We start from the raw sequence: 24,850 nt of genomic DNA, 5'->3' as shown, positions 1-24,850 counted from the left end.
TGTGATGGCACCCACCTGATGCTCAGAGAAACTAGGGAGATGCAAACCCAAGCAGTCTGATTCCCAAGCTGACAGTATTCAAAACAATGGGAAGAGGTCATCTCAGGGACCCACCCCCACACTTCATGTATATATACCCCAACCAAACTTGGAGACTCTTTTGGCAACCACTGCTTACCCCCCAACTAAATTTCTTCTTGAAAGCCTCCCCTCTTGATCTCCTATTTTAAGTTTGAAAACTAGGTTGAACAAAGAAAAAGCACTATCAGTATCAGTTTGTTTTCACATTTCAACTTTTTAATCAGCTCCGTGAAAGACATCCTAAATGCTAAGTGAAACACAACAGAGTATTTTTTCTTCCAGTATTAAAGAAAAGGACATTCACAAGTTCTAAGAAACTTCTGTGTATCAGGGTGGTGACCTTGAATAAAAACAAAACAAAAACCCCAAATCACCTCTAATCATGTTCTTGCAGCTGCATTTAGAAATTGCTTCCTAATCACGATAAACATTGTATACAGGTTTTTAAAATGTCCCTAAATGCACATCATTTGAAAAAAAAAGTGACCAAACATTTTTTGCCATAGCCCGTAATCCTGAGAGCCCAAACTAAAAAACTGGTAAAAAGAAAAATACCCAGACTCTACAAATGTCCCAGGATTTGTCTTTAAATGGGAGGAAGAACTTTAAAAGACATATGGAACTTTCTAAAAGGTCTTTGTAACAAGCTACCTTGGGAGCTCAATTCAAAAATAGAAGTTGATGTACTAAACAGATTTTTCAGTGCAGCTCCAAAAATCTTTATAAATACAGCCATTTGGAAGGATGATCCTGGATCAGAAGTTTTATTCCTTGTGTATCTGAGAACAGTAAGAAGGGGGAGAATTGTAATGTTGGGAAGGCACAGGCAAACATGCTCACCTCCCAGGGTTGACAAGGAGTGCTGAAGGCTGGACAACAACAATACCGCTTCATCTCCTCCATGCCCAGCAAGTGTAGATTATAGGGGAGACAAGTTTTTAGACACGCCCCACCCCCAGCAGACTAGCCTTGACAAGGCACCTGAGAACAAAGAGGCCTAGGAATGGTGTCAGGTGGGACAGGTGAAGAATGTGCAGGCAGAAGGGGAGTGAATGAACAGGACAGGGCTGGTGGACAGAGGTCTGCTCAGTGGCAACATATAAGCCTCACCTACATTAGGTGCACATGCCTCATCTCAGTTGTCATAATTGTCTCTGTAGTTTCCTCCTGAGTAGCGGTCATAACCGCCCTGGCTTCTGGGAAAAAACACACGTCAGCATTAACAAGGATGTATTATATACACCTTGATATTAACAATCATACTTATTTACATATCCTGTCATTTTTGACATATTATAACATGCGCTTCAGTGTGTAAAATGGGATATATTCAAGCACATGAATACTGTACAGAAATCACATAATTACGTGTAAGATACTTACAGCATAAATACAATATATACAACTAACAAATGATACATGTTATGTACATTATGTCTACGCCATCTTACAATTAATGCACTATACAGAACCCAAAACGTGTTAAATTTCATATTTATACTTTCATTGCATTTTGTAGAAACAAATGCTAGTAACACTAAAATGGGCATGTATGAACTCTCAGGAGGCTGAGCTCTTAAGAAGGAAGCAGCACCACCAGAGTACCCCAATCCCTTGGCTACCCACCTGCCACCATAGTCTCTGGACCTTCCATATCCATATCCATATCCATACCCATATCCTCCAGGTCGACTGTCGTATCTGCCACTCCCATAGCCCTGGTCCCCACCACCTACAGCAGATCAAGAAAAAATTAAAAGGCAGTTGTCCAGACAGAGGTCACTAACAAGTGGCTCCCTCCCATACCCAAACTTACCACTGCACCTACCTCTAGAGTAGCCGCGACCACGCCCATGGGCCCCAAAGGCACCCCCTCTAGCTCCCCTGGCCGACTTGCCCGCGTGATCCACACGGATCTGGCGACCATCCAGAGACTAGGTGTGGGGAGACACAAGGAGGATGGATTGGTGGTCAGACAGGACAGTGGTAAGGAAAGAATGGGTAGGGCAGGTGGGCAAAAGAGCCCAGAAACTCCTGCTGGGCACCAGGTTCTGGGTGCCATGTTCCAGAACAAGCTCCTTTGACCACAATGGCTTTATCAGGAGCTATAGAACCCCACAAAATGACCTGAATCCACCGTGTTCCCCCTGCTACTACTTACATCTTGACTGAACTCAGGCCGAGTTCTCCTCCCCACTCCTATAAGCTGCCCCACTATTAGGGCTAGACAGACACCTCTCTTGGTTTGAGACTTCAGAGTCCATCCCAGAAGACTCACGAGGTCCTCTCCGGGCCAGGCCCGCAGGTCTGCAGACTCTACTACCTAAGCCCAGGGCAGGTCAACCATCCACAGGTGGCTTCTCGGCCTCATGCAGGACCAGTCGTCGCCTCCCAGGCAGCCCGGCTCTGTCTGCCGCTGCCCTCCACCCCCTAGAACAGAAGGCAGTCACGCTCCTGTGAGTGGGCACTGCGGGGTTTGGTGGCCGCGCTGCCCCTAGCAGACACAGAAGGAAAAACAGAAAGAATGCTGGAAGTGGCAGATGGGGGCAGGGCCCCTATGCAGGCAGGAGGCCTCACCTCTCCATTCATGGCTCTCATGGCATCTGAGGCATGCTCTGGGTTGGTGAAGGTGATGAAACCAAAACCCCGGGATCGCTGAGTCTCCCGGTCTTTGACAACGACCACTGGGGGAAAGGAGAGAGAATGTGAGTAAAAAGAAATGAAAAGCGACAAAAGACCATCGGGTAGACAATGAACATCTCCCACCAATCCTCAATTGAAAACTATGGAATTCCTGTAAAACTACACCTTAGGCCTAGCAACAGGAAAAGCAAAATGTAAAAGCCTAGGGTCCTGATTTTTCTTATATTTCTTGAAATGCAAGGCTCCCAATACTTTCACAAATACCCACTCATCACGCATCTGGCTCATGTCTCACCTTCAGAAATAGGACCGAAGCTGCTGAAGTGGTCTTCCAGAGCCTGCTCATCGGTGTTGAAATTGAGCCCTCCCACGAAAAGCTTCCCTTCTTCAGAAGACATGGCAGTCAATTCGGGTACTACGGGGAATATGAAAAAAAGGTGGGAGACACCGTGGACATGGTAAGAAAAAAAATGAAAATAAGAAAGAACGGGAAAAAAAGGGGGGGCAATAAAAAGTAGACAGTAAACAAGAGGCAACTAAAGAGAGAACACGAGCAGAAAAGGCGGGAATCTGCGGTATTGGACCAGGCAAGCGGCCATTTGCGGGCCGCCTTCGCGCATGCCCAGACCACCCTCCACCACCACGCCCGTCATTTTGTCCCGTTGCGCAGGCCCACAACATCCCCGCGTTCCCTCAGTGCCCGCAGAACAAGATGGCGCCGGTCACGTGGGGGAAGAGGAGCCCACAAACTTGACTGTCGCGCAGCCACTGCCGCCACAGATGTCGCCAACCCCTCCCAGCATTCCTCGCACTCGGATATAGCACACCAGCCTCCCACCAACAGCAAAGTTTCACTCCTGAGCACGGGACCCGCCCACTCGGGAGAAGCCCAAGCCTACGTGTCAGAAGCCGCTGCTCTCCCCACTCGTGCACCTCGCTCCTGGCCGGCACGGCGCACATCAGTGAGGCGAGGAGCAGCTAGCCCGCAAGACATGCACTGCTCACCTGCAAGTTAAGCACAAGGACCAGAAGGACAGCTACCGCCACGGAGAAGAGAGACTGGGAAGACCACCGCGCGGGAAGACGCTTGATAAAGCCTACGTAGCGAGTACGTCACGGAACGTCCCTCGCGCGCACGAGCGTGCATGTTCATTGGCTGAAGCCAGCAAGGGCGGGGTAAAGGGGGGGGTGCGAAGGGTAAGGGGGCGTGGAAAGGGGTGGGAGGAAGGTACGGCAGAGCAAACGGACCAATATCCTCAGCCTCAGCACGCTTCCGGGCTTGGAGGCAACCTTCCTGTAATTGATGCGCCCTGCGGTCCACATCCCTTCACTGGCCCAGCGGTCTCCATCCCTTTTGCGCTCGGACCTTTCGCGTATACCCCTTTCCGTCCGTGACATCACCCTCGCTATCCTTGACCTGATTTTCCCCCTTGGTTCCGACGTGTCCCTCGCCATCTCAATCGTCTTCCTGAAGGGCCCTGACGACATAATTACCATCTTCAGATAACTTCCTTCACCTCTCAGTCCTCTCATACACCTGAAGGGCCCGATGTTTTATCCCTCACTGCCCCTGCCGTCCTAACCCTTCACAGTCCTTAACGTCAGACCCTGCGATTTCTCAGTGTCTAATCCTGATCCCTATTTTTACTTCTTTGTACCCAACAGCTAGCTGCTTGTCATGGGATCCTTTTTCCTGGCGTCATTACTTCTCATTTCTGACTTGAGCCCTCCTCCTTATCTGACAGCTTCCTGAAGCCAGTCTCTTGATTTCCCTGCCAGTAGACTGCCTGCGATACCTTCTACAAAACAGGATGCTCCAGTCTTCAGAGGGAATAAATCCCAATCCACAGAACCATTTTTGCTATCACTCAGGGTTCCCGAGCCCTTGATCCACAGAGAGGACTTTCACAGTACACAGTGGAATTATCTAAAGCAGAGGCTGAGCTCACTGCTCATGATTTGGTCTTTTCCAGCCTTCAGGGTGTCTGAGCTCTGCATCAAGGAGGACCGGGTTAGTCTGCTCTCAGAAACTAAATTTCTTATCCATAGAATGAACTCCTTCTGAGGGTCAGCCCTCCCAACACAGACTAGATTTGTTAACTTTCACATTACGGTATGGTACGCATCCACAAAATGGACTTGTCTGGCTTTTGCCATATCCAGACCTCCTATGTCCAGGATGGATATGAATAGATTTCACATTGTCCACATATATAATGGCCTTAGATAGCCCTCAGAGAATCTGAACCCCCATGAAAAAAGAAGTACTTGTTTGCCTTTCAAAGTGTCTGATCTCTGATCATATTCTTACAGTTCATGACACATCCTCCTTGTTGTTCCATGCAAAGCCCCTCATTTTATTCATTCTTTTAATACTGCACCCAACTGTTGTTCTCTTCCTCCCACAAGTAATCATTTTATTGGACTTAAAGTGTATATTTTTCAACTTCTCTTTCCTGATAAAAGTATTGAAAGGTATAGGTTTCTCTTATTAACTGATTTTGCTGTGTGCTACAATTTTTTTCAGTAGTGTTATATTATTTAGCTGTAAATATTTCTTTTTTAACATTTTATTTATTTATATTTTTAAGTAAGCTCTATGCCCAACGTGGGGCTTGAACTCTCAATGCCAAGATCAAGAGTTTCATGCTCTACTGACTGAGCCAGCCAGGTGCCCCTAGTTGTAATTTTTTTTTTTTTGAGAGAAAGAGTGTGGGCACGCGGGGGGTGGGGAGGGGCAGAGGGAGAGAGAGAATCTTAAGCAAGCTCCATGCCCAGTGCAGAGCCCGGCAAGGGCTCCATCTCACAACTATGAGATCATGACATGATGAGATGAAATCCAGACTCAGATGCTTAACCGACTAAGCCACTCCGGAGCCCCTGTAAACATTTCTAAGGTTTCTTTATGATTTCTTCTTTCATCCAAGGGTTATTTAATAATGTTTGTTTCCAAAACTGGGGGCTTTTTTTTTCTTTTAGCTTTTTGATGTTTCTAATTTTATTGTATTATGGTCAGAGATAATGCTTAATATTGATACTTTTGAACTCATTGAACTTTTCTTTGTGCCCTATTGTGGTCTATTTTTGTAATTGTTAAGTATAAGCATAAAAGGAGTCTTCTCTGTTTGTTAAGTGGTGGGTTATACAGCAATGTGTTTTTATAGGGGCACCTGGGTGGCTCAGTCGGTTGAGTATCCGACTTCAGCTCAGGTCATGATCTCAAGCCCCATATCGGGCTCACAGCCTGCTTCAGATCCTCTGTCCCCTTCTCTCTGCCCCTTCCCTGCTTGGGCTCTCCCAAAAATAAATGAATATTTTAAAAAAAGAAAGAAAAGGAATGTGTTTTATATATATGTAATGATTATATATTGAGCTTAAAAATATATTGTTCAGCACTCCTTAGGAGTATATGTGTTTATGGTAGACGTATCTTGTCAATCAGTCTATGTCCTTCTCTTTTGTGATCTTAAATTGTATTGTTAGCTATTGGGATGGTTATCCCAGCTTTCTTTGGGTTATTAGTCTGCCGTATCCTTTCTTCATCCTGTCATTTTCAACATTTCTTAATCTTTGTGTATGTTGTTGGACCTTTTTTTTTTTTAATCCAATGAGTGTCTGTGTTCTAAATATTTGTGTTATTGCTATTATATTAAAACTTCTGACATCCCATTTCATATTCTCCATTTACAGTATTTTTCTGTTCCTTTTTCCTATTATACTCATACCTAATATTTCCTTTGGGTCCTTTTTATATCACTTGTTCTGGTTTTATTTTTTCTTTTAAAAAATTTAAAAAAATTTTTAAATGTTTTTTTTTTAATTTATTTTTGAGAGAGAGAGAGGGAGACAGAGAGACAGAGCGTGAGCAGAGGAGGGGCAGAGAGAGATGGAAACACAGAATCCAAAGCAGGTTCCAGGCTCTGAGCTGTCAGCACAGAGCTGGACATGGGGCTTGAACCCATGAACCCAGAGATCATGACCTGAGCCTAAGGTCGGATGCTTAACCAACTGAGCCCCCCAGGTGCCCCACTTGTTCTGGTTTTATATTCCAATATTATCTCTTATTTATTGTACTTAAAATTCTTCATGTCTGTCCCAGTACTTCTGCTTCAGATATTATGTCATCCAGTGTGGTAGCCAGCCTCTAATATAGCCCCCACTGATCCCTGCCTGATGGTATTCACATCCTGTGTAGTTCCCTCCGATGTTGTACCAGGGTTGGTCTGAGTGACCAAGAAAATACAGCAGAAGTGATGGTATGTCATTTCTGAGGTTAGGTTATAATAGCCACTACAGTTCTGTCTTGGTCGTGGTCTCTTGCCTGCTTGTTGGGCCCACGTGTTGTGAGGAGCTGCATGGAGAAGCTCAGGTGGTGAAAGACCGAAGCCCCCTGCCAACAGCCTCGTGAGTGGGCTACATTGGAAGTGGGTCATTCAGCCACGTCACGCATTCGGCTGACTGCAGTTTGGGCTGACAATTTGACTGAAGCCTCAGATGAGACCCTGAGTCAAAACCACCCAGCTGACTGGCTCCCAGATTCCTGACACTCAGAAAATGAGAAAATAAATGTTTGTTTTAAGCTGTGAAGTTTTGGGGGTAATTTGTTATATGTCAATGGCTAACAAATACATCCAGTTTATTTTTCTCTGGAGGCAGTTATGCTACCCTGGTGTCTAGTTGCTTTGGTGGTGAGCTCACGTTCTCCTGATGTAAGTGGCTGTTCTGGCATATACAGCATATTGAGGGAAGGCTGAAGGCCAGATTCAACTCTGCTCAGTCACCTGGAGTGAGTCAAGTGGTGTCCCATCTGCTAGCACACCACTTGACAATTCCTCTGAGAGGTTTCATCTTTAAACCCCAAGAGGAGCCCATCTCCCTAGGTGTCACCACCAGCCCTGGTGTCTGAAGGGGGGCGGGTGGAGGGGTGATTGCCTCTGGCTGCTCATTTCTTCCCCTCAACAGGGTTCTTGCTGCCCTGATGGTAGCTCCCCAGTCAACTGTAAGTGGTTTGGATGATGTCTGCAATGAGGGGCATATAAGAGCCTTCCCAACACAACATGGGGGAGAGGGAAGAGCCAGAATTTAAACCTATCCCATATTTGCTGCCTGCAGCCATCGCCACTCAAAACATAGTCCATTTAGAGACAGCCTTCCATTTTCCCATAGGTCTTCATAGCTGTGCTGTGGTTTCTGGAACTCATGTTTCCCTCTAGTTACTCCAGGGTTGCTTTCAGGCAAGGGAGTCAGTGGCTTGTGCTGTTTGCCATCTTGGCAGGGACGAGAAACCCCAAGTGTCCTCAGGGACTAATAGAGGTTTCTGCCCTTCAGGGTATCCGAGCTTCCTATTCACAGAAAGGACCCCTCTGACCCTCAGAGGTCCCAACCTGCTATACACAAAATTGACTTGTCTGACCCCTGAAATATCTGAGCTCATTACTCACAGAATGCACCCAAAGGGTATCAGCTGGTGACTGACAAAGGGGACATTTCAGGTCCTCAGAGGGCCAGATGCTCAATCTTGGATAGCCCTTGGATGGCATATGTCTGAGCACCTTATCTGCACTTGGGAGTACCCTAGACACGGAATGGTCTTGTCCTGTTTTTCCGGTGCCTGAGCCCTCATCAGAGTAATGGTCAGCTTCCCCTCCAAATACCGGGTCATGATGGGAACCTGTTAAGGGTGATCTCCAGCTTTATATGGCATTCTTGAGGGAGACAGATGGGAGGATGGCTGCCCCAATGCCTCTCATCTCAGCCTAGTGCAGCAACTTCTGGCCAGGACCTGGTGCAGCCAGGCCAGAACCTGAAGGAACCCAGTTGCCTAACCCATCATTTGCCATGTCCTTTGGGGAGGACAGCAACTGGCCTACAGAAGAATCCACCTTCTGAGAAAGTAAGTGGGGGAAAAGGGCCTTCTTTTGATCATTATCTTCTCAAATAAGTGGGTGACTTCTTTTAGGGCCTGAGTTTTATCAGTGCTTGATTTGTGTGCCAACAAAAGTGAGAGAGAGAAAGCTGAGGAGTGGTTTCTATTGCTAACTTGTTAAGACAGGCCCTCGTGAGCTGGAAACCCAATTTAGGGCTTAGAGCCCGAGGCATGGCAAGGCCACAGTCCCTCAGGCTGGTCCCAAAGCAAGTGACAAGAATAGCCTCAGCCCCCTGCCCAGGACTGCCAGCAGTAAGACTCACAGGGGAGTGTCTGGATCCTAGAGATGGTGACATGTGGAATGGCAGAAGTGGCTGGCCCAACATTTCTAAGTAGCCTATACCGTCCAGTCTGTGTGATGAGTCTTGCCCTTTTGGAGTCAGGAACTCTCTCTCTCATCCCTCATTTGGGGCCTGTCCTGAAAACATACATTCACAGCCATAATCCAGTCGCTCCCAGGCAGACAGATGTACCACAAAACAGCCTCAGGCTATCTCCAGGCAGTCCTTGACCTGGGCTCTCCTTTGAGAACCAAGCCTCAGCACCCACTCTCCTGCCACTGGGGGAGTAGGAACCACCCTCCACCAAGTGAAGTTATTTCAGCTCCATCAGGTTAAGAGCCCCTGGGGACTCCATCTATAACAAAAACCAGGGAGAGGGCGGAGAAATACACAAGACCACAGCAACGTTCATGTGTGCAAAGTATAGTTGTTAAAAATGAAACAACATAAACTGAGAAAAGAGGCCGTGGCCTCCACAGGGCAGTGCCAAAGCATAGTCCCATACTCTCAGACCTGGGGAGAGAGGACCCTGCACTCCAACAGGTCAAGGGCTGACAGGCAGGGAGGTGGCGTCTTATGTGTAGGCCCTCATGGCAAAGAACAGAGACCAGGTGGGGCTGACGGTAGGCTGCAAGCAACCTGATCAAGATGGGGCTGTGGCCTCGGCCCCCTCCTCTGAGTCCCACACCTCCGACTGCAGGTAATCAGCGAAGAGAGACTTGGCCCGGCGAAGGACACGCCCCAGGTGGTGTTTTCGCACGAGGCGGTCAAAGTGCATGGCCAGCTCATTGTAATCTAGCCCGTTGCGCATGATGTGGTCGCGGTGCTCCAGCAGGATGGCGAGGCAGAGGAAGAGCATGAATGGGTTCCCCCGACCAAACTCCTGGGGTGGGGGCAGGCCCAGTGGGGGTGGGGGTGGCAGGGACTTCCCAGGTTCTTGTGGGGAGCCCAACTCTGGCATCAAGGGGGATCCTGCAGCCACATCACCAGCAGGAGAGGCCTCTTGGGTGGATGGTGGAGATGAGGAGGATGGGGAATCAGGGTGGGAAGAGGAGGAGAGCAGTGGGTCTGAGGAGTTCAATAAGGGCTCAGAGAGGGACTTGGAGCTGATAAGGGCAGCTGGGTGGGGCAGCTGGACCCGAGGATCCCTCCTGGAGCCCGTGTGATCCCTGAGTTGCTGAAGGTCATCCAGACTGGCTTGTCTCAGGAGACGCCCCCCGCCACCAGGCCCCTGGCTGGTCGTGACCAAGTGGTCAACAGCATCTTCAAAAGCACTGCTTCCTCCACCAGCAGGCCTCAGCATGTGCCTCTGTCGCATGGGCCTTCCCCTGTGGCCACTGAAGCCAGTGTCTGCCACTTGACTGGGGGGTCCAACGAGCTCTACTTCATGTTCAGGAGGATCGGGTGGCAGTGAACTCCAGGTGACCTCAAGCATGCGGAGGGCATCATCAAAGGCGAACTCACGCTTCAGTTCAAGCAACAACCAGCGGTAACAGAAGAACAGGTCATCAGCACCAGCTTCTTGTAGGTACTGATAAAAGTCAGGGTCAGCGTGTCGCAGCAGCAGCTTAAGGTGGGCGAACTTGGTGGCCATGGCTCGGCCGTCAGGATGGAAGTTCGCGGCCAGGCGCTTCATGATGCCACAAAAGCAGACGAAGGCATGGCCTTCATGGTCCATGACGGCGAGGATGGGCGAGGCAAGGTCGCTCATGCCCTGGCAGTAGGACACCTGTGGGTGGGTAACGGCATAGGTGGTGAGCAAGTCGTGCAGTGCCCGCAGGTGCGGGCCATCCTCAGGCCCTGCATAGTAGGGGTGGGCCCGGTCCGTACGCAGCACATCCTTGAGGACTGTGCTGCGGATGAATTCCAAGTCCTCAGGGCTTGCTCGCTGTGCCCACTCGCTCTTGAGCTGTTCATACTCGCGACTCTTGCGTTTCATGTAGTCCATCCGCTCGCGGCCTGTCAGCCCATCTGGGTACACATTCAACAGGTACCGCCACACCACCTGGCCAGGGACAAAAGGGATAAGGCTGAGGTTCTACAAACGAGCCACCACATCCCAGTGTATATCCGATACCATCCACCCTGTGGCCTTGGGGCCTTTGTCTTCCTTCAGAAAAGTCTGCCTTCCCACCTCTGCCTCTAGCCCTCCTGAAGGAGAGCTTGCTGCTCTGGAACATGTCCATGCCATCCCATGATGGCGTGGTCCGCTGCATGTGTCTCATGTGCTGTTCACGACTGCACGAGTGATGGATCTGATGAGTGACCGAGGCGGCTCACCTTTCGCAGGGAGGGTTCAACACCACCGTGATAGATCCGCAGGCGTAACTCCTCAGGGCGGGAGAGCTGGCCCTCGTGGTTCAGGTATGTGTGAAACTCAGCATCGCTCAGGGGTGGCTTGAAGGGCTTGACATCTTCCCCATATGACCAGCTCAGCACCTGTTGGACCTTAGACAAGGTGCGGCCCACCTGTGAAGGAAGGAGGGGGAAAGGCCACCTGTCAGCTGGGCAGGTGCCAAACAGCATTCTCAGAGTCTGGGGCGCCAGCTACAGCTGGCCACAGGGGTCCCTGAAACCACCTGAGAGAGGATAGACTGCGTGAAGGGCAGGGCAGCTGTCGTCAACGATGACCGTTTCTCAGCCAGCAGCACATCAGAACCAATGACATCCTTGGGGCTGATTATGTCCCAGTCTTCCAGCAGCGGGCCTAGGCACACAGAATGAGACAATATGAGAATGGGGGTCAGAGTCCCAGACCGCAGGGCTGGGTTCCTATCCTACTACAGCCAGGCTACCCACGGGGCAATGAATGACTCCCACCTTCTCTTCCCATGTCATCCAAATCAGGCGAAAATTAAACCATGAATAATTCTTTTGTGGTAACGGTCTCACAAAATGGCTGGGTAGACTCTAAGCAATATTTTAATGTATGAAGTCACAGTTATTGAGCACTTACTATGTGCCAGGCACTGTGACAAGGGCTTAAGTTTAATAGAAATAATAAGAACACTAGATAACATTACCAGTTCCATGGTGCTAAGTGCCAGGAAGTATTCTGAGCCCTTTGCAAATATTGACTCATTTAACATTCACATCCATATTCTCTAAGTTAGGCACCATTATTATCATGATTCTTTCTATGAGGGAACAGGCACAATCAATAGAAGATAGTTACCCAAGGCCTCACAGCTAGTGAGTGAAAGAACTGAAATTTGAAGCCCAGGCCCAAAGCTCAAGAGCCCAAACTCTTTTTTTTTTAAATGCTTATTTATTTATTTTGAGAGACAGCATGTGAGCAAGGGGAGGGGGGAGAGAGAGAGAGAGGGAGAGGGAGAGGGAGAGAGAGAGAGAGAGAGAGAGAGAGACAGAGAGAGAGACAGAGAATCCCAAGCAGGCTCTGCCCTGCCAGTGGAGAGCCTGTCACGGGGCTCGAACCCACAAACATGAGATCATGACCTGAGCCAAAATCAAGAGTCAGACCCCTTAACTAACTGAGCCACTCAGGTACCCCAAGAGCCCAACCTCTTTTTAAAAAATGTTTAGTTATTTTTGAGAGAGAGAGTGAGTGAGTGAGCATGGGAGGGGGAGAGAGAGAGAGATAGGAAGACACAGAATCTGAAGCAGGCTCCAGGCTCTGAGCTGTCAGCACAGAGCCGGATGCGGAGCTCAAACTCACAAACTGCGAGATCATGACCTGGGCCCAAGGCGGACGTTTAACCAACTGAGCCACCCGGGTGCCCCCAAACTCTTAATCTACTATTCACACTAGCCTTCACCCCACAATCGGTAGAGATTACCATGATCATTCTCATTTTGTAGATGATGACAAAAAAGGTTGGAATGGTAATTGGCCAAGACTTGACAGCCAGGAAATGGTACGGCTGGATCTGAATCTTGTTTACCGGACTCCAGAGCCCAGACAGATTTTAGAGAAAGTATTTGTGTCTTAGAGGAAATAGCGCTATACTGGCTCTCTCCAGTTTTGACCCTTGGAATATCAATAGAAATTTGTCTCTTTACTCTCTTCTTTACTTCCCCTCACATCCTGTCTTCCTACCACAAATGTGATGTGGTGGCTGAAGTGGCAGTGGCCACATGAAAGGAAGTTTGAGAAACTTAAGAGATGTCAGCCCTGGAACCACAGAGCTGCTAAACTGACAACAGCTATGTCAAACTCTATAAACTCTACAATATAAAATCTTACAATACTTGATACAATATCAAACTCTACAATATGAAGCAAATCAACTTTGATTTGTTTAAGCCATTGTAATTTGCAGGCAAATGCTGTCCCTAAGCAGCATGTCCATGGAGTCCACTGTGCCTTCTGCCACACAGCTGAGGGAGGAGGAAACTCGAGGCCCTATTTGGATGTCACTGCCTCTCCCTGGATGTCTCATAGAGCACTGAAAACCTATGGGATCCAAAAAGAGAACCCAAGATCCACTTGCGACACAACCTCCTCCTCTGCTCCTCATGTGAATAGACAGTGTCTCTATCTGTTCATCTGTTTGAGCCAGAAACCTGAAAGACATCCCTGCAGCCTCCCACTCTCAACTCCCAGGGCCAAACTGTCACTAAGTCCTGTGGCTTCTGCCCACAGAACATACTTAAATTCCACCTCTTCTCTCATCTTGGCTTTGTAGCCTGAACCACCACATCTCTCACCTGAAACTCCCTCTTTGTTCCTCTCCACTCTCTCCCAACAGCTGCCAGAGTGGTCTTTCCAAGGCATGAAAACACTTAACAGGTAAAATGATGAAGGTCAAACCAATGATCTGAAAGACCAAATATTAAAAAAAAAGAAAGAAAAAGAAAAACAAGGGGCACCTGGGTGGCTCAGTCAGTTAAGCATCCGACTCTTGGTTTCAGCTTAGGTCATGATCTCATGGTTCGTGGGTTCGAGCCCCAGCATTGGGCTATGCACTGGCAGCACAGAGCCTGCTTGGGATTCTCTCTCTGCCCCCCTCACTACCCCTTCCCTGTTCGTTCACTCTCTCTCTCAAAATAAATAAACATTTTTTTTAATGTAAGACAAAACAGAAGAACCCCTTCAAGGTGCAGAGCTCAAGCTTGACGATTTGAGTAAAAAAAGTAGAGATACCTGGAGGACTAAGATGCAAATAGTTCTGTTCCTCAACTCTGGAAGCAAGAAGACAGTGGCCTGTAGCACCCATGGAGCGCTGAGAAGAAACGCTTGAGATGCATGGGCCCCCCACCCAGGCAAGACAGCACATATCAATCATGGCCAAAGAAAGACATTTTTGGTCAGAGGAGTACATGTAACCTGTGCACCTTATTGGAGAATAAGAAGTTCTCTAAGCAAATGACTACTGAATAACTTCAGGGGATCAAAGTGGGGGAAGGCAAAAGGGAGAGTAAATAGTGACAGGCCACAAGTTTTTAATATGTATAGTGAAACGTGAAATGACAAAGATACCACTGATGAGGGAAACAAAGGCAATAGAAAATGTAGCTTCAATTAAATCTCCTTACAGCTTGCAGCCCACTGATAGATATTTGAAACATGCAGGGTGACCCTGTCCAAGGAACTCATGGATGCCTTACTTCCTTCATGTTTTTGTCTAATTAAAGACTAAAAGTAACCTTATGTTAACAGCAGCCCCTCAAGGTCCTAAAAGCTTTACTTTCAAATTCCTTAGAGACTTACACTATCCCTAACTCCCATTAACTTAAAAGTGTATAGTCAGTCACTTCTCACAACCCCAGTGCAGCCCTTTCTGCCCATGGGTCCTGTCCCTGTGCTTTAGCAAAGTCCCCTTTTTGCACTAAAGACATCTCACGAATTTTTAGCCGTTTGCTCAAGAATCCCATCGCAATGATTGGGAGTTTGCAATATTAAGTGTTACATTAGGATTCCTGGGACACAAGTGACCTACTATAAAGAAAATATAATGATAGCCTAGAATTTAAAAAGAAATTACTGGGGCGCCTAGGTGGCTCAGTTGGTTGAGTGTCTGACTTCAGCTCAGGTCATGATCTCATTCATGGTTCATGGGTTCGAGTCCGTGTCGGGCTCTGTGCTGACACTCAGAGCCTGGAGTGTCAAATTTTGTCTCCATCTCTCTGCCCCTCCCCTGCTCGCACTCTGTCTCTTTCTCAAATATAAAATAAAACATAAAAAAAATTTATAAAAAGAAATTACTAACTAACCAAAACTCAGAGGTTAAAAGTTAGGGAAAAGAGGAAAAATAAGAATTAAAAGTGTCCCAAAGCTTCCATTTCAAGGGCCTGTGAGGGTGGGAGAGACTGGAGGGGAAAAGATTTCACTGTCAGTTGTGCAAAAAAAGCATAAATCCTGCTATGGGGTTTCTGTGAGAGACATACCTAAAACTAAATGATAGAGGAAGGCTGAAAGTTGAAGAAATCTAAAGGTATATGTGGTAAACACTAACAAACAGAAAGGAAGTGCAGCCATGTGAATGTCAGAAAAAGCACCGTTCAAGACCAAACATATTACAGGAAAAGAGAGAGATATCCTATATTGACCAAAAAAAGAAAGAAAGAACCCATTAATAGAATGAGCAAAGGATTTCTATGAGCACAAACTTATCCCGTGGTAAAGCCTGATCTGAACTGCCATGAGACTATATATAGTCTTTATGTAATCTACTAAGTGGGAATGCGCACACATTTCCCTGAAGAAGCATCCAAGTGCTGTTATGGGGTGCTGTTCCAGGCCCTGCTTGTGGTATTACATAATATATGGTATGCGTACTACATTTTCTTATAAACTTGTCAAACTTCCCAAACCCTGAATTAATATATAAATTCTGTGCAATGCCAATCAGAAGCCTAACAGGGTTTTTCCTGGAATTGGATAAAATTATTTTAAGGATCATATGAAAGAATTCACATTTTTTAAGAATAGTTAAGAAAAAGAAGAGCCAAGAAAAAGCACAGTGGGAGGATGGCAATGCTTGCCTTATCAAAATTAACCACAAAACCAATGTGATAAAAATATGGTGTTAGCACAGCAATATAAAAATGGAGCCAATTAGTAGAATGTGATAGAAAGCCCAGAAATAAATCCAAGTACACATGAGAATTCAGTGTATGATAAAAGTGTCATTTCAAATCAGTGTAAAAAAGGTGTATCTTTAATAAATGATACTGGCATAATTAACTGTTTATCTGGCATTTTTTGAGAGCTAAGTGTACTTACCACAGTGTTCAAAGAGTAGAGATTTACATGCAAAAAATGAAAATAATGAGCAGGGGCACCTGGGTGGCTCAGTTGGTTGCATGACTTCAGCTCAGATCATGATCTCATGGTTCATAGGTTCAAGCCCTGCGTTGGGCTCTGTGCTGACAGCTCAGAGCCTGGAGCCTGCTTCAGATTCTGTGTCTCCCTCTCTCTCTGCCCCTCCCCTGCTCGTGCTGTGTCTCTCTCTCTCTCTCAAAAATGAATAAACATTAAAAAAATTTTTTTAAAGAAAATAATAAGCATATAAGAATAAAATGTAGGAGAATATTTGTATAAGCTTGTGGATGGGGAAGATGTTCCAAAGTAAGAGGAGATACTCAGAAATCATACAGGTGTGTGTGTGTGCATATATATATCTCCACTGTTATTCAACATAGTGTTGGAAATCCTAGCCTCAGCAATCAGAAAACACAAAGAAATAAAAGGCATCCAAATCAGCAAGGAGGAAGTCAAACTTTCACTCTTCGCAGACAACGTGATACTCTATGTGGAAAACCCAAATGACTCCACCAAAAAACTGCTAGAGCTGATTCATGAATTCAGCAAAGTCGCAGGACATAAAATCAATGTACAGAAATTGGTTGCATTTCTATACACCAATAACGAAGCAGCAGAAAGAGAAATCAAGGAATTAGTCCCATTTACAACTGCACCAAAAACCATGAAATACCTAAGAAGAAACTTAAACAAAGAGGTGAAAAATCTATACACTGAGAACTATAGAAAGCTTATGAAAGAAAATAGAAAAACATTCCATGCTCATGGATTGGAAAAACAAATATTGTTAAAATGTCAATACTACTCAAAGCAATATACATACTCAATGCAAACCCCATCAAAATAACACCAGCATTCTTCACAGAGCTAGAATAAACAATCCTAAAATTTCTAAGGAATCAGAAAAGACCCCCAAAAAGCCAAAGCAATCCTGAAAAAGAAAACCAAAGCTGGAGGCATCACAATTCAAGACTCCAAATTTATTACCAAGCTGTAATCATCAAGACAGTATGGTACTGGCACAAAAACAGACACATAGATCACTGGAACCTAGAAATGGACCCACAAACGTATGGCCAACTAATCTTTGACAAAGCAGGAAAGAATATCCAGGAAAAAAGATAGTCTCTTGGGGGCACCTGCTGGCTCAGTTGGTTAAGCATCCCAGTTCGGCTCAGGTCATGATCTCACAGTTGGTGAGTTGGAGCCCCGCATCAGGTTCTGTGCTGACAGCTCAGAGCCTGGAACCTGCTTCGGATTCTGTGTCTCCCTTTCTCTCTGCTCCCTCTCAAAAATAAATAAAACATAAAAAAAAAGAAAAGAGAAAAAGACAGTCTCTTCAGCAAATGGTGTTAGGAAAACTGGACAGCAGCAACATGCAGAAGAATGAACCTGGACCACTTTCTTACACCACACACAAAAATAAACTCAAAATGGATGAAAGACCTAAATGTAAGACAGGAAGCCATCAAAATCCTATAGAAAACAGACAACAATCTCTTTGACCTTGGCCGCAGCAACTTCTTACTTGACATGTGTCCAGAGTCAAGGGAAACAGAAGCAAAAATGAACTATTGGGATCTCATCTAGATAAAAAGCTTCTGCACAGCAAAGGAAACAATCAGCAAAACTAAAAGGCAACCGATGGAATGGGAGAAGATATTTGCAAACGACATCAGATAAAGGGTTAGTATCCAAAATCTATAAAGAATTTATCAAACTCAACACCCAAAAAACAAATAATCCAGTGAAGAAATGGGCAAAAGACATGAATAGACACTTTTCCAAAGAAGACATCCAGATGGGGGCGCTTGGGTGGCTCAGCTGGTTAAGCGTCAGACTTTGGCTTAGGTCATGATCTCATGGTTCACGGATTGAAGCCCCTGTCAGGCTCTGTGCTGACAGCTCAGAGCCTGGAGCCTGCTTTGGATTCTGTGTCTCCCTCTCTCTCTGCCCCTCCCCTGCTGGTGCTGTGTCTCTCTCAGTCTCTCAAAGACAAAAAAACGTTAAAAAAAAAAAAAAAGGATATCCAGATGGCTAACAGACACATGAAACAATGCTCAACATCACTCATCATCAGGGAAATACAAATCAAAACCACAACGAGATACCACCTCACACCTGTCAGAATGGCTAATATTAACAACTCAGTCAACAACAGATGTTGGCGAGGATGTGGAGAAAGGCTAACCCTTTTGCACTGCTGGTGGGAATGCAAACTGGTGCAACCACTCTGGAAAACAGTATGGAGGTTCCTCAAAAAATTAAAAATAGAACTACCCTATGACCCAGCAATGGCCCTACTAGGTATTTATCCAAAGGATATAGGAGTGCTGATTTGAAGGGGCACATGCACCCCAATGTTTATAGCAGCACTATTGACAAAGCCAAAGTATGGAAAGAGCCCAAATGTCCACTGACTGATAAATGGATAAAGAAGATGTGGTATGTGTGTATACACACACATGTATATACATATACATACATATATGTATACACACACACACACACAACACACCATGGAATATTACTCAGTGATCAAAACGAATGAAATCTTGCCATTTGCAACAATGTGGATGGAACTAGAGTGTATTATGCTAAGCAAAATCAGTCAGAGAAAGATATCATATGAATTCACTCATATGTGGAATTTAAGAAATAAAACAGATGAACATAAGGGAAGGGAAGCAAAAATAAGATAGAAACAGAGAAGGACACAAACCTTAAGAGACTCTTAAATACAGAGAATAAACTGAGGGTTGCTGGAGGGGAGGTGAATGGGGGGATGGACTAAAATGGATGATGGGTATTCAGGAAGGCGCTTGTTGGGATGGTCACTGGGTGTTATATGTAAGTGATGAATCACCAAATTCTATTCCTGAAATCATTATTACACTGTATGTTAACTAACTTGTACTTAAATTAAAAATAAAAATAAATAAAAATAAAAGAAGTTCTTGTCTCTGGCTACCTTTTTCCATTTGTCTCTCTGCCCATCTCTGTCATTATCTTTCTCTCTGACTCCAGTTTTTTTTTCTCTCTCTCTCTGCCTCTCTTCTTTTCAAGGCTGCCAATCTTAACAAGCCCATAATTTCACAGAATCAAATGGTTAAGAACAAGGACTCTGGAGCTAGTTTAGCCACCACCTGGGTTCAAATCCTGCTCCTCCACTTACTGTCTGTGTGACATGTACAAGTCCTATCCCTTCTCTGAGCCTCATCTATAACATAGGGATAACCATCATGCCTACCCTGTAGGATTGTTTTGACAATCTAATGAATATTATGGGTGTAGAATGGTCCTAAGTGTTCGACACATGTTAGCTATTTGTGTTAGTATGACGTTAGTAATACCTTGGTCATCCCAAATGGGCATGTGAATTTTCTGAGGCTTCCACTCCACAACTTTTTATTAAAAAAATTTCAATCTACAATAAAGTTAGAAACATGAATACATTGAACACCTATATGCCCTTCATCTAGCTCCCCTGTTCACATTTTTGCCACATTTGCTTCATCTCGCTCTCTCCATATAGATACCTGTTTTTTTTTGGCTGAATTATTGACAGACATCATGACACTTTATCTCTTAATAGCTAACGGTGTTTTTACCAAGGACATTTTCCTTTGGCAGCCACGATACCATTACCATACCCAGGACATTTAATATTGATACAATATTAGCATCCAATATATGGTTTGTAATTAAGTTTTTGGGTCCCTGTCTTAATTTATCTGTGTGCTCCCAGGAACCAACACAGGCAAGAGTCAGGGAACAAATATAAGAAGAGATGAAGTGGCTGAGAGATCAAGGCAATGATGAATGAGTGAGCAAGTGTGCAAACAAATGAGTATGAGTCAGGATGAATGAATAAATACAACCATCATTATTATAATCAGTATTGTTATATTTATGTGTTATTATAACGGAAACATACAATACTATACCTCTATTGTTATACTGCATTATATAATTATAACCTATATCACTAGGTTATATGTTATAACAGTAAATATAATATAATTACGGTTGTTAGAGGTAATATTTTTTGAGCTTTCACTATGCAACCATGCAGTGTTCCATGATTTTCCCTGTTTAATCCTCACGATGGCCCTAAGATACCATTTTTTCTACTTTACAGATAAAGAAATTGAGGCCTAGTGGCCAAATCAGCATTTGGACCTAATATACCTTCTTTCCAAGCCCACTGTGAGGGACTGTACTGTAAGGGGTGGAGTCATCCTTTAGGGAAAGGGTGGGTCCCAGAGCAGTGCCCCCAGGGTGCCAGATACTCACTGTCCTCAGTGGGCCGAATGTCTACACGCAGCTGCAGGTAAGGTTTGGAGGCTGTGGCGAAGGCTGTGCTGAGGTCCCAGTCAGACAGGAGTGAGAGGTAAGTTTCCTGCCCGAGCCGATCCCGGCCTAGGTAGCTGATGCCAAAGTTCTTCTTCCTGGATAGAGGAAGTATGGCAGCTCTCAAGTGCCCCAGTGCCCCAGAGGCCTCAGGGACATTTTCCACAAGATGCCAGGGAAGACCGAGACAATGCTGAACAACTATCAAGTGTTGGGTACTGTGCCAAAGACTGTGGGCAGCTTGAGATCAGATTGATTATCTCTACTTTGTTACACAAACCCAGAAGCAGATACACACCTGCTTGAATCTAGAGGGCACACTGAAAAAGAATATTGGTCCCCTCTAGGGAGGGTAACAGGGTAGTTCAGGGAAAGAGGTGGGAAGAAAGCAGCCTTTCTACTGCATAAAAAATAAAGCAATCTGTATGTTTATTTTTCACAACAAAAAATGTTTATGCAAAAAAGTCAAACAACAACTAAGAATTTGTTCTTCACTTACACTTGTGCAACCATGCAATGAAGTATGTTGTGTGATAACTAAGGTAACCATGGACACAGCCTAAGTATTCAATACTTTCGTACTCTTTGAATTTGCTACCATGTGCATGTATTCCTCCAAAATAACAACCACAACAAAATAACCATCACATTACACCTGTCCCCAAGAGACACCACTTTTCATGTATCAGGTTGGCAAATTTTCCAATGTTTTCTAGTAACCAATGTTTTTGAGGAAAACAGGCATTTTATATGCTGCTGGTGAGACTGTAAATCAGTTTAAAAAAAAACCTGTCTGGAGAGCATTTTGGAAACATCCATTGAATTTTTAAAAAGCATACACCCTTTAACCCAGAAATACTACTGCTAGGAATTTATCCTGAGTACATTTCCCCAAATATTCCCAGATAGGCAAAAGTGGCAGTTCACTGGGGGAGTGTTTGTAATAATAAAACAAACAAACAAAATCCCTACCAAACAACAACTTAAAAGCCAAACAACCACTGTTGAGGTGGGTGGCCTAATGGTTGGTCCCCCAGCATCCCATAACTCACCCGTTTAAGTCAAAGGCTCGGATGAGGATGTGCTGTAATACATCGAGCGAGGTGATCTGGGGGTCGACAGCGAAAGAGCGGAACTCGGGTGGCAAGAAGTTCTCACACTTCTGGGGAGAGAAGACACAGGGTAGGCCACCAGGGTCTACATCACCACGATGAAGTGGAGTGAGGGATAGGAGGCAAGGTCATACAAGTTGGGGGAGGGGCAGATGGAGGCAGATGTTCTGGGCCATGGTGAGGGCTTTGGTTTTTGACTTGGAGGATCCTGTGCAGAGGAAGGATGTGATCTGACTTAGGATTTAACAGGATCCTCTGGATGCTCTTGGAGGAATAGACTGTTGGGGGCAAGGGAGAAAGCAGCAGTCTAGTGAGGAGGAGGCTACTGCAATAGTCCAGACACCCAATCCTTCTTTTTAAAAAAAATGTTTATTTATTTTTGAGAGAGAGGGGTGGGCAGAAAGAGACGGGTACAGAGGATCCGAAGCGGGCTCTGTGCTGACGGCAGACAGCCCAATGAGGGGCTCGAACTCAAGAACCACAAGATCATGACCTGAGCCGAAATTGGATGCTTAACCGACTGAGCCACCCAGACGCCCCCACCCAATCCTTCTTCTGTGTCCCCCCGATTGGTTGTCAGGATCACCATGTCCGGTCTGGCCTCCATTCAATCAATACTCCATGCTGCACCAATTTGGCACATCTATCGACAATACTCCCCTGCTTAAATCTCTTCAAACGCAATCTGAGGGTCCCCAGAAGGCGGGTCTATAGGACCCTAGCCAGCCTCTCTTCAGTCAGCTTTTTTGAACTTTATGCTCTGGTACTACCAAATGGCTGGAAGTTACTTTGAATACATCCTGGCTCCAGGACTTTGCTTGTGCTGATCCCCCTCTCTGGAAAGTCCTTCCTGCTTTCTTCAACTGGCTCACTCACAGCTCAGGCATCAATTCTTCTGAATTCCCAAACCTCTACCTTAGAGCTTCCTGTATTACCCTGAGGTGATCTGTTTACTTCTTTCCAGAATCTACCTTCTTCTCATCAACACCAATGCCACCACCCTAGTCCCAGCCACTATCACCACTTGCTGGAACTATCGCCACAGCTTTCTTAGAATACATGCCACAGGCCCTTCACAATATGCCCCTCTTTTAATTCTTTGCTTTACCCCCCTACCCACTCTTGACCTTGCCCTCTCGCTCCAGAAATATGGGAACCTAAGGGAACATGCCAAGCTCATCCCCACCTCCCAGCCTTTGCCCTTGCTGTTCTCTCTGCTTCCATTCTTCCTCCGGTATGCACATAGCTGACTCCTTTTTTATTTGGGTCTCTGCTCCTTTAATATCTCTGTAGGGACTTCCCGGTACAACCTTGGCTAAAGTAACACCCTAGTTCAGAGGCTTTTTCGTTATTTCCTCATGGCGTTCACCAGTGTCCAAAGCATCTCATTTATTTAGCTGTTCGTCTTACCGACAAGCGTGTCAGCTCATCCAGGGTGGGGACACACAAGAAAAGTGTAGTCTTAACACACATGTTAACTGACCTCAGCACCTCCTTTTCAGACACCAGCAGCTCCCCCTCATTCCTCAGGGCCTCACTTCTTAACTATTAGGGCCCCTCCCCCAGCCCTAGAGCCCCTCCCCTCTACCCATAATCTCCACCCACCCATTTCTGAGGCCCCTACCCCTCCATTTTCTCAAGCCCTGCCCAGCACTCCCAGGTCCTGCCTCCCCCCGCCCCACCCCCGTCCCCACCACTGTCATTCCGCCCTCAAGCCTCGCCCCTCAGGTAACACCCCAGATCTCGGGTCCCGCCCTCCAACCTAGGGCAGTCAACGCCTTCCCCTCCTGTGGACACCCCAGTCGGGCTGGCCGACCAGCTGTCAGCCTCACCTTGACTCGGACCCGTACCACCTCTCGCTCCTCCTCTTCAGCCGCCGCCGCCTGGGCTCCCCCACCAGGTGGGGGCGCTCCAGAGCCGGCCAAGTCCGAGGATCCTAAGGCCGACGCCATCCCGCCGCCACCCGTCTCAGGGCGACGGTTGACCGTTGCCCCCTACTCTCGTGAACACTCTAGAGTGCAGGCGCCCGCGGCCCCACCTTGCGCCTGAGCGCAGGCGCAGAGGGCGCCGTGCGACCCTGCCCGCCCCCCCTACTGCCCCTCCCACCTGGCACAGGGTGGAGACGGCCTCTACGCATGCGCATAGGATGCTGTTGCCAGGTATCCCGCCCCTAAAGCCGAGTGTATTGCCTCACTTTAGCCAGTGCGCAGGCGCTTACTGAGGTCCCACCTCCCCTCGTCTGCGGTTTGGTTGTTTGGGCACTTTACTTCCGGATTCACCTACTTGTGTTACAGTAACCACCCATTCAGGCGAGAGGCATGGGCGGGGAAAGGAAGCTGCTGCGCTTGGCGTCAAGACCCCCGCGTCCCGCTCCTAGTCGCCTCCCCCTTCTGAATAGCAGATGATGTCATCTATTTCAAATGCCTGTGTCCCTCGCTTCAAAAGAGTATGCTGAACGGAAAAATAATCCTTTTTCCAGAATCTTTTAAGAATAGTTTACTTTGTGAAAATTCGTGAAGCGTGACTTTTACAGTTTCTGCCTGCATAATGTATTTCAATAAATAACTTACCAAAAAAAAAAAAAGCGATTTTTATGCTCTCTGGAGGTCCTGGTTTTTTGTTTGCCTTCGTTTTACTTAATCCTCACAACACGTTGAGGTCAGTCCTGTTATTAAATAACATTGTATGTCCACTAAATATCAGCTGAATGAGCATATTTTTAGATTCTTCGAATCACAATATGCATGAAGGCATGCTTCTCACTTCATTGCACATCCATATGGTTTGACAAAATACAGACAAAATACATTTACAAATGTAATTTCTAACAAAGGAGTCCTGCAAGATGCCTGGACCTCAGTTATGGTTGCAGTGTTATATGAATGCTACTCTTTAACATTAATTTTTTAGGTAAGTCTGCAATTTTATTTTGGTATCTTTTTGTTTCCTTGGTATTAATATTAGATAATCAGTTTCCTAGAAGGTATAAAATAATGGGGAATTTTTGAGAGCCAGCTCAGAGCCTGGAGCCTGCTTCAGATTCTGTCTCCCTCTCTCTGCCCCTCCCCTGCTCGTTCTCTTTCTCTGTCTCTCAAAAATAATAAAAAAAAATTTAAAACTTTCAGTCTGCTTCTCATTAAAATTATCATAGGGTGGGATGAACAAAATATTAGCCTGGATTTTGGAGTTTAATCCTGAGGGCACTGATGCACAGATTTTAAATGGGGTA

At 46.0% G+C, this 24,850-nt stretch overlaps 2 protein-coding genes across 5 annotated transcripts; both read right to left on the bottom strand.

The window, feature by feature from the left end:
- Positions 1 to 275: 275 nt before the first annotated feature.
- On the bottom strand, positions 276 to 3,836 carry RBM3 (RNA binding motif protein 3). Of its 3 annotated transcripts, none has more exons than XM_015537336.2 (7): positions 3,730 to 3,836; positions 3,020 to 3,139; positions 2,659 to 2,765; positions 1,910 to 2,015; positions 1,708 to 1,813; positions 1,192 to 1,277; positions 276 to 860 (listed from the first exon to the last, which is right to left on the bottom strand). In XM_015537336.2, exons 2-6 carry the CDS (start codon positions 3,120 to 3,122, stop codon positions 1,217 to 1,219), a joined length of 483 nt encoding a protein of 160 aa, XP_015392822.1. In that variant the 5' UTR covers positions 3,123 to 3,139; positions 3,730 to 3,836; the 3' UTR covers positions 276 to 860; positions 1,192 to 1,216. The 3 variants fall into 3 exon arrangements, with proteins under 3 accessions (XP_015392822.1, XP_015392823.1, XP_007081685.1); XM_015537337.2 differs by having other exon boundaries at positions 1,196 to 1,277; XM_007081623.3 differs by having other exon boundaries at positions 1,192 to 1,274.
- Positions 3,837 to 9,338: 5,502 nt separating this feature from the next.
- Positions 9,339 to 23,685, bottom strand: TBC1D25 (TBC1 domain family member 25). 2 transcript variants are annotated; one of them, XM_042974706.1, is made up of 6 exons: positions 23,454 to 23,685; positions 21,562 to 21,671; positions 20,453 to 20,607; positions 11,511 to 11,638; positions 11,212 to 11,400; positions 9,339 to 10,936 (listed from the first exon to the last, which is right to left on the bottom strand). In XM_042974706.1, the coding sequence occupies exons 1-6, from the start codon at positions 23,571 to 23,573 to the stop codon at positions 9,575 to 9,577; spliced, it is 2,064 nt and encodes a 687-aa protein (XP_042830640.1). In that variant the 5' UTR covers positions 23,574 to 23,685; the 3' UTR covers positions 9,339 to 9,574. The 2 variants fall into 2 exon arrangements, with proteins under 2 accessions (XP_042830640.1, XP_042830641.1); XM_042974707.1 differs by lacking the exons at positions 20,453 to 20,607; positions 21,562 to 21,671; positions 23,454 to 23,685 and adding an exon at positions 13,600 to 13,737.
- Positions 23,686 to 24,850: the final 1,165 nt, after the last annotated feature.

This window comes from Panthera tigris, chromosome X (assembly GCF_018350195.1).
Source record: "Panthera tigris isolate Pti1 chromosome X, P.tigris_Pti1_mat1.1, whole genome shotgun sequence".
Taxonomy (NCBI): domain Eukaryota; kingdom Metazoa; phylum Chordata; class Mammalia; order Carnivora; family Felidae; genus Panthera; species Panthera tigris.
This window is presented reverse-complemented; position numbering and strand designations above follow the sequence as displayed.

Coding starts and splice junctions, on each gene's coding strand:
- RBM3 (XM_015537336.2), bottom strand. CDS start 3,122: ATGTCTTCTGAAGAAGGGAAGCTTTTCGTGGGAGGGCTCAATTTCAAC. Junction 2,016..2,658: donor TGAGAGCCATGAATGGAGAG/GTGAGGCCTCCT, acceptor CCCCACACCTAG/TCTCTGGATGGTCGCCAGAT. Junction 1,278..1,707: donor TCCAGAGACTATGGTGGCAG/GTGGGTAGCCAA, acceptor GTTTTTTCCCAG/AAGCCAGGGCGGTTATGACC.
- TBC1D25 (XM_042974706.1), bottom strand. CDS start 23,573: ATGGCGTCGGCCTTAGGATCCTCGGACTTGGCCGGCTCTGGAGCGCCC. Junction 21,672..23,453: donor TGGTACGGGTCCGAGTCAAG/GTGAGGCTGACA, acceptor TTCTCTCCCCAG/AAGTGTGAGAACTTCTTGCC. Junction 10,937..11,211: donor TTGAACCCTCCCTGCGAAAG/GTGAGCCGCCTC, acceptor GTCCCTGGCCAG/GTGGTGTGGCGGTACCTGTT.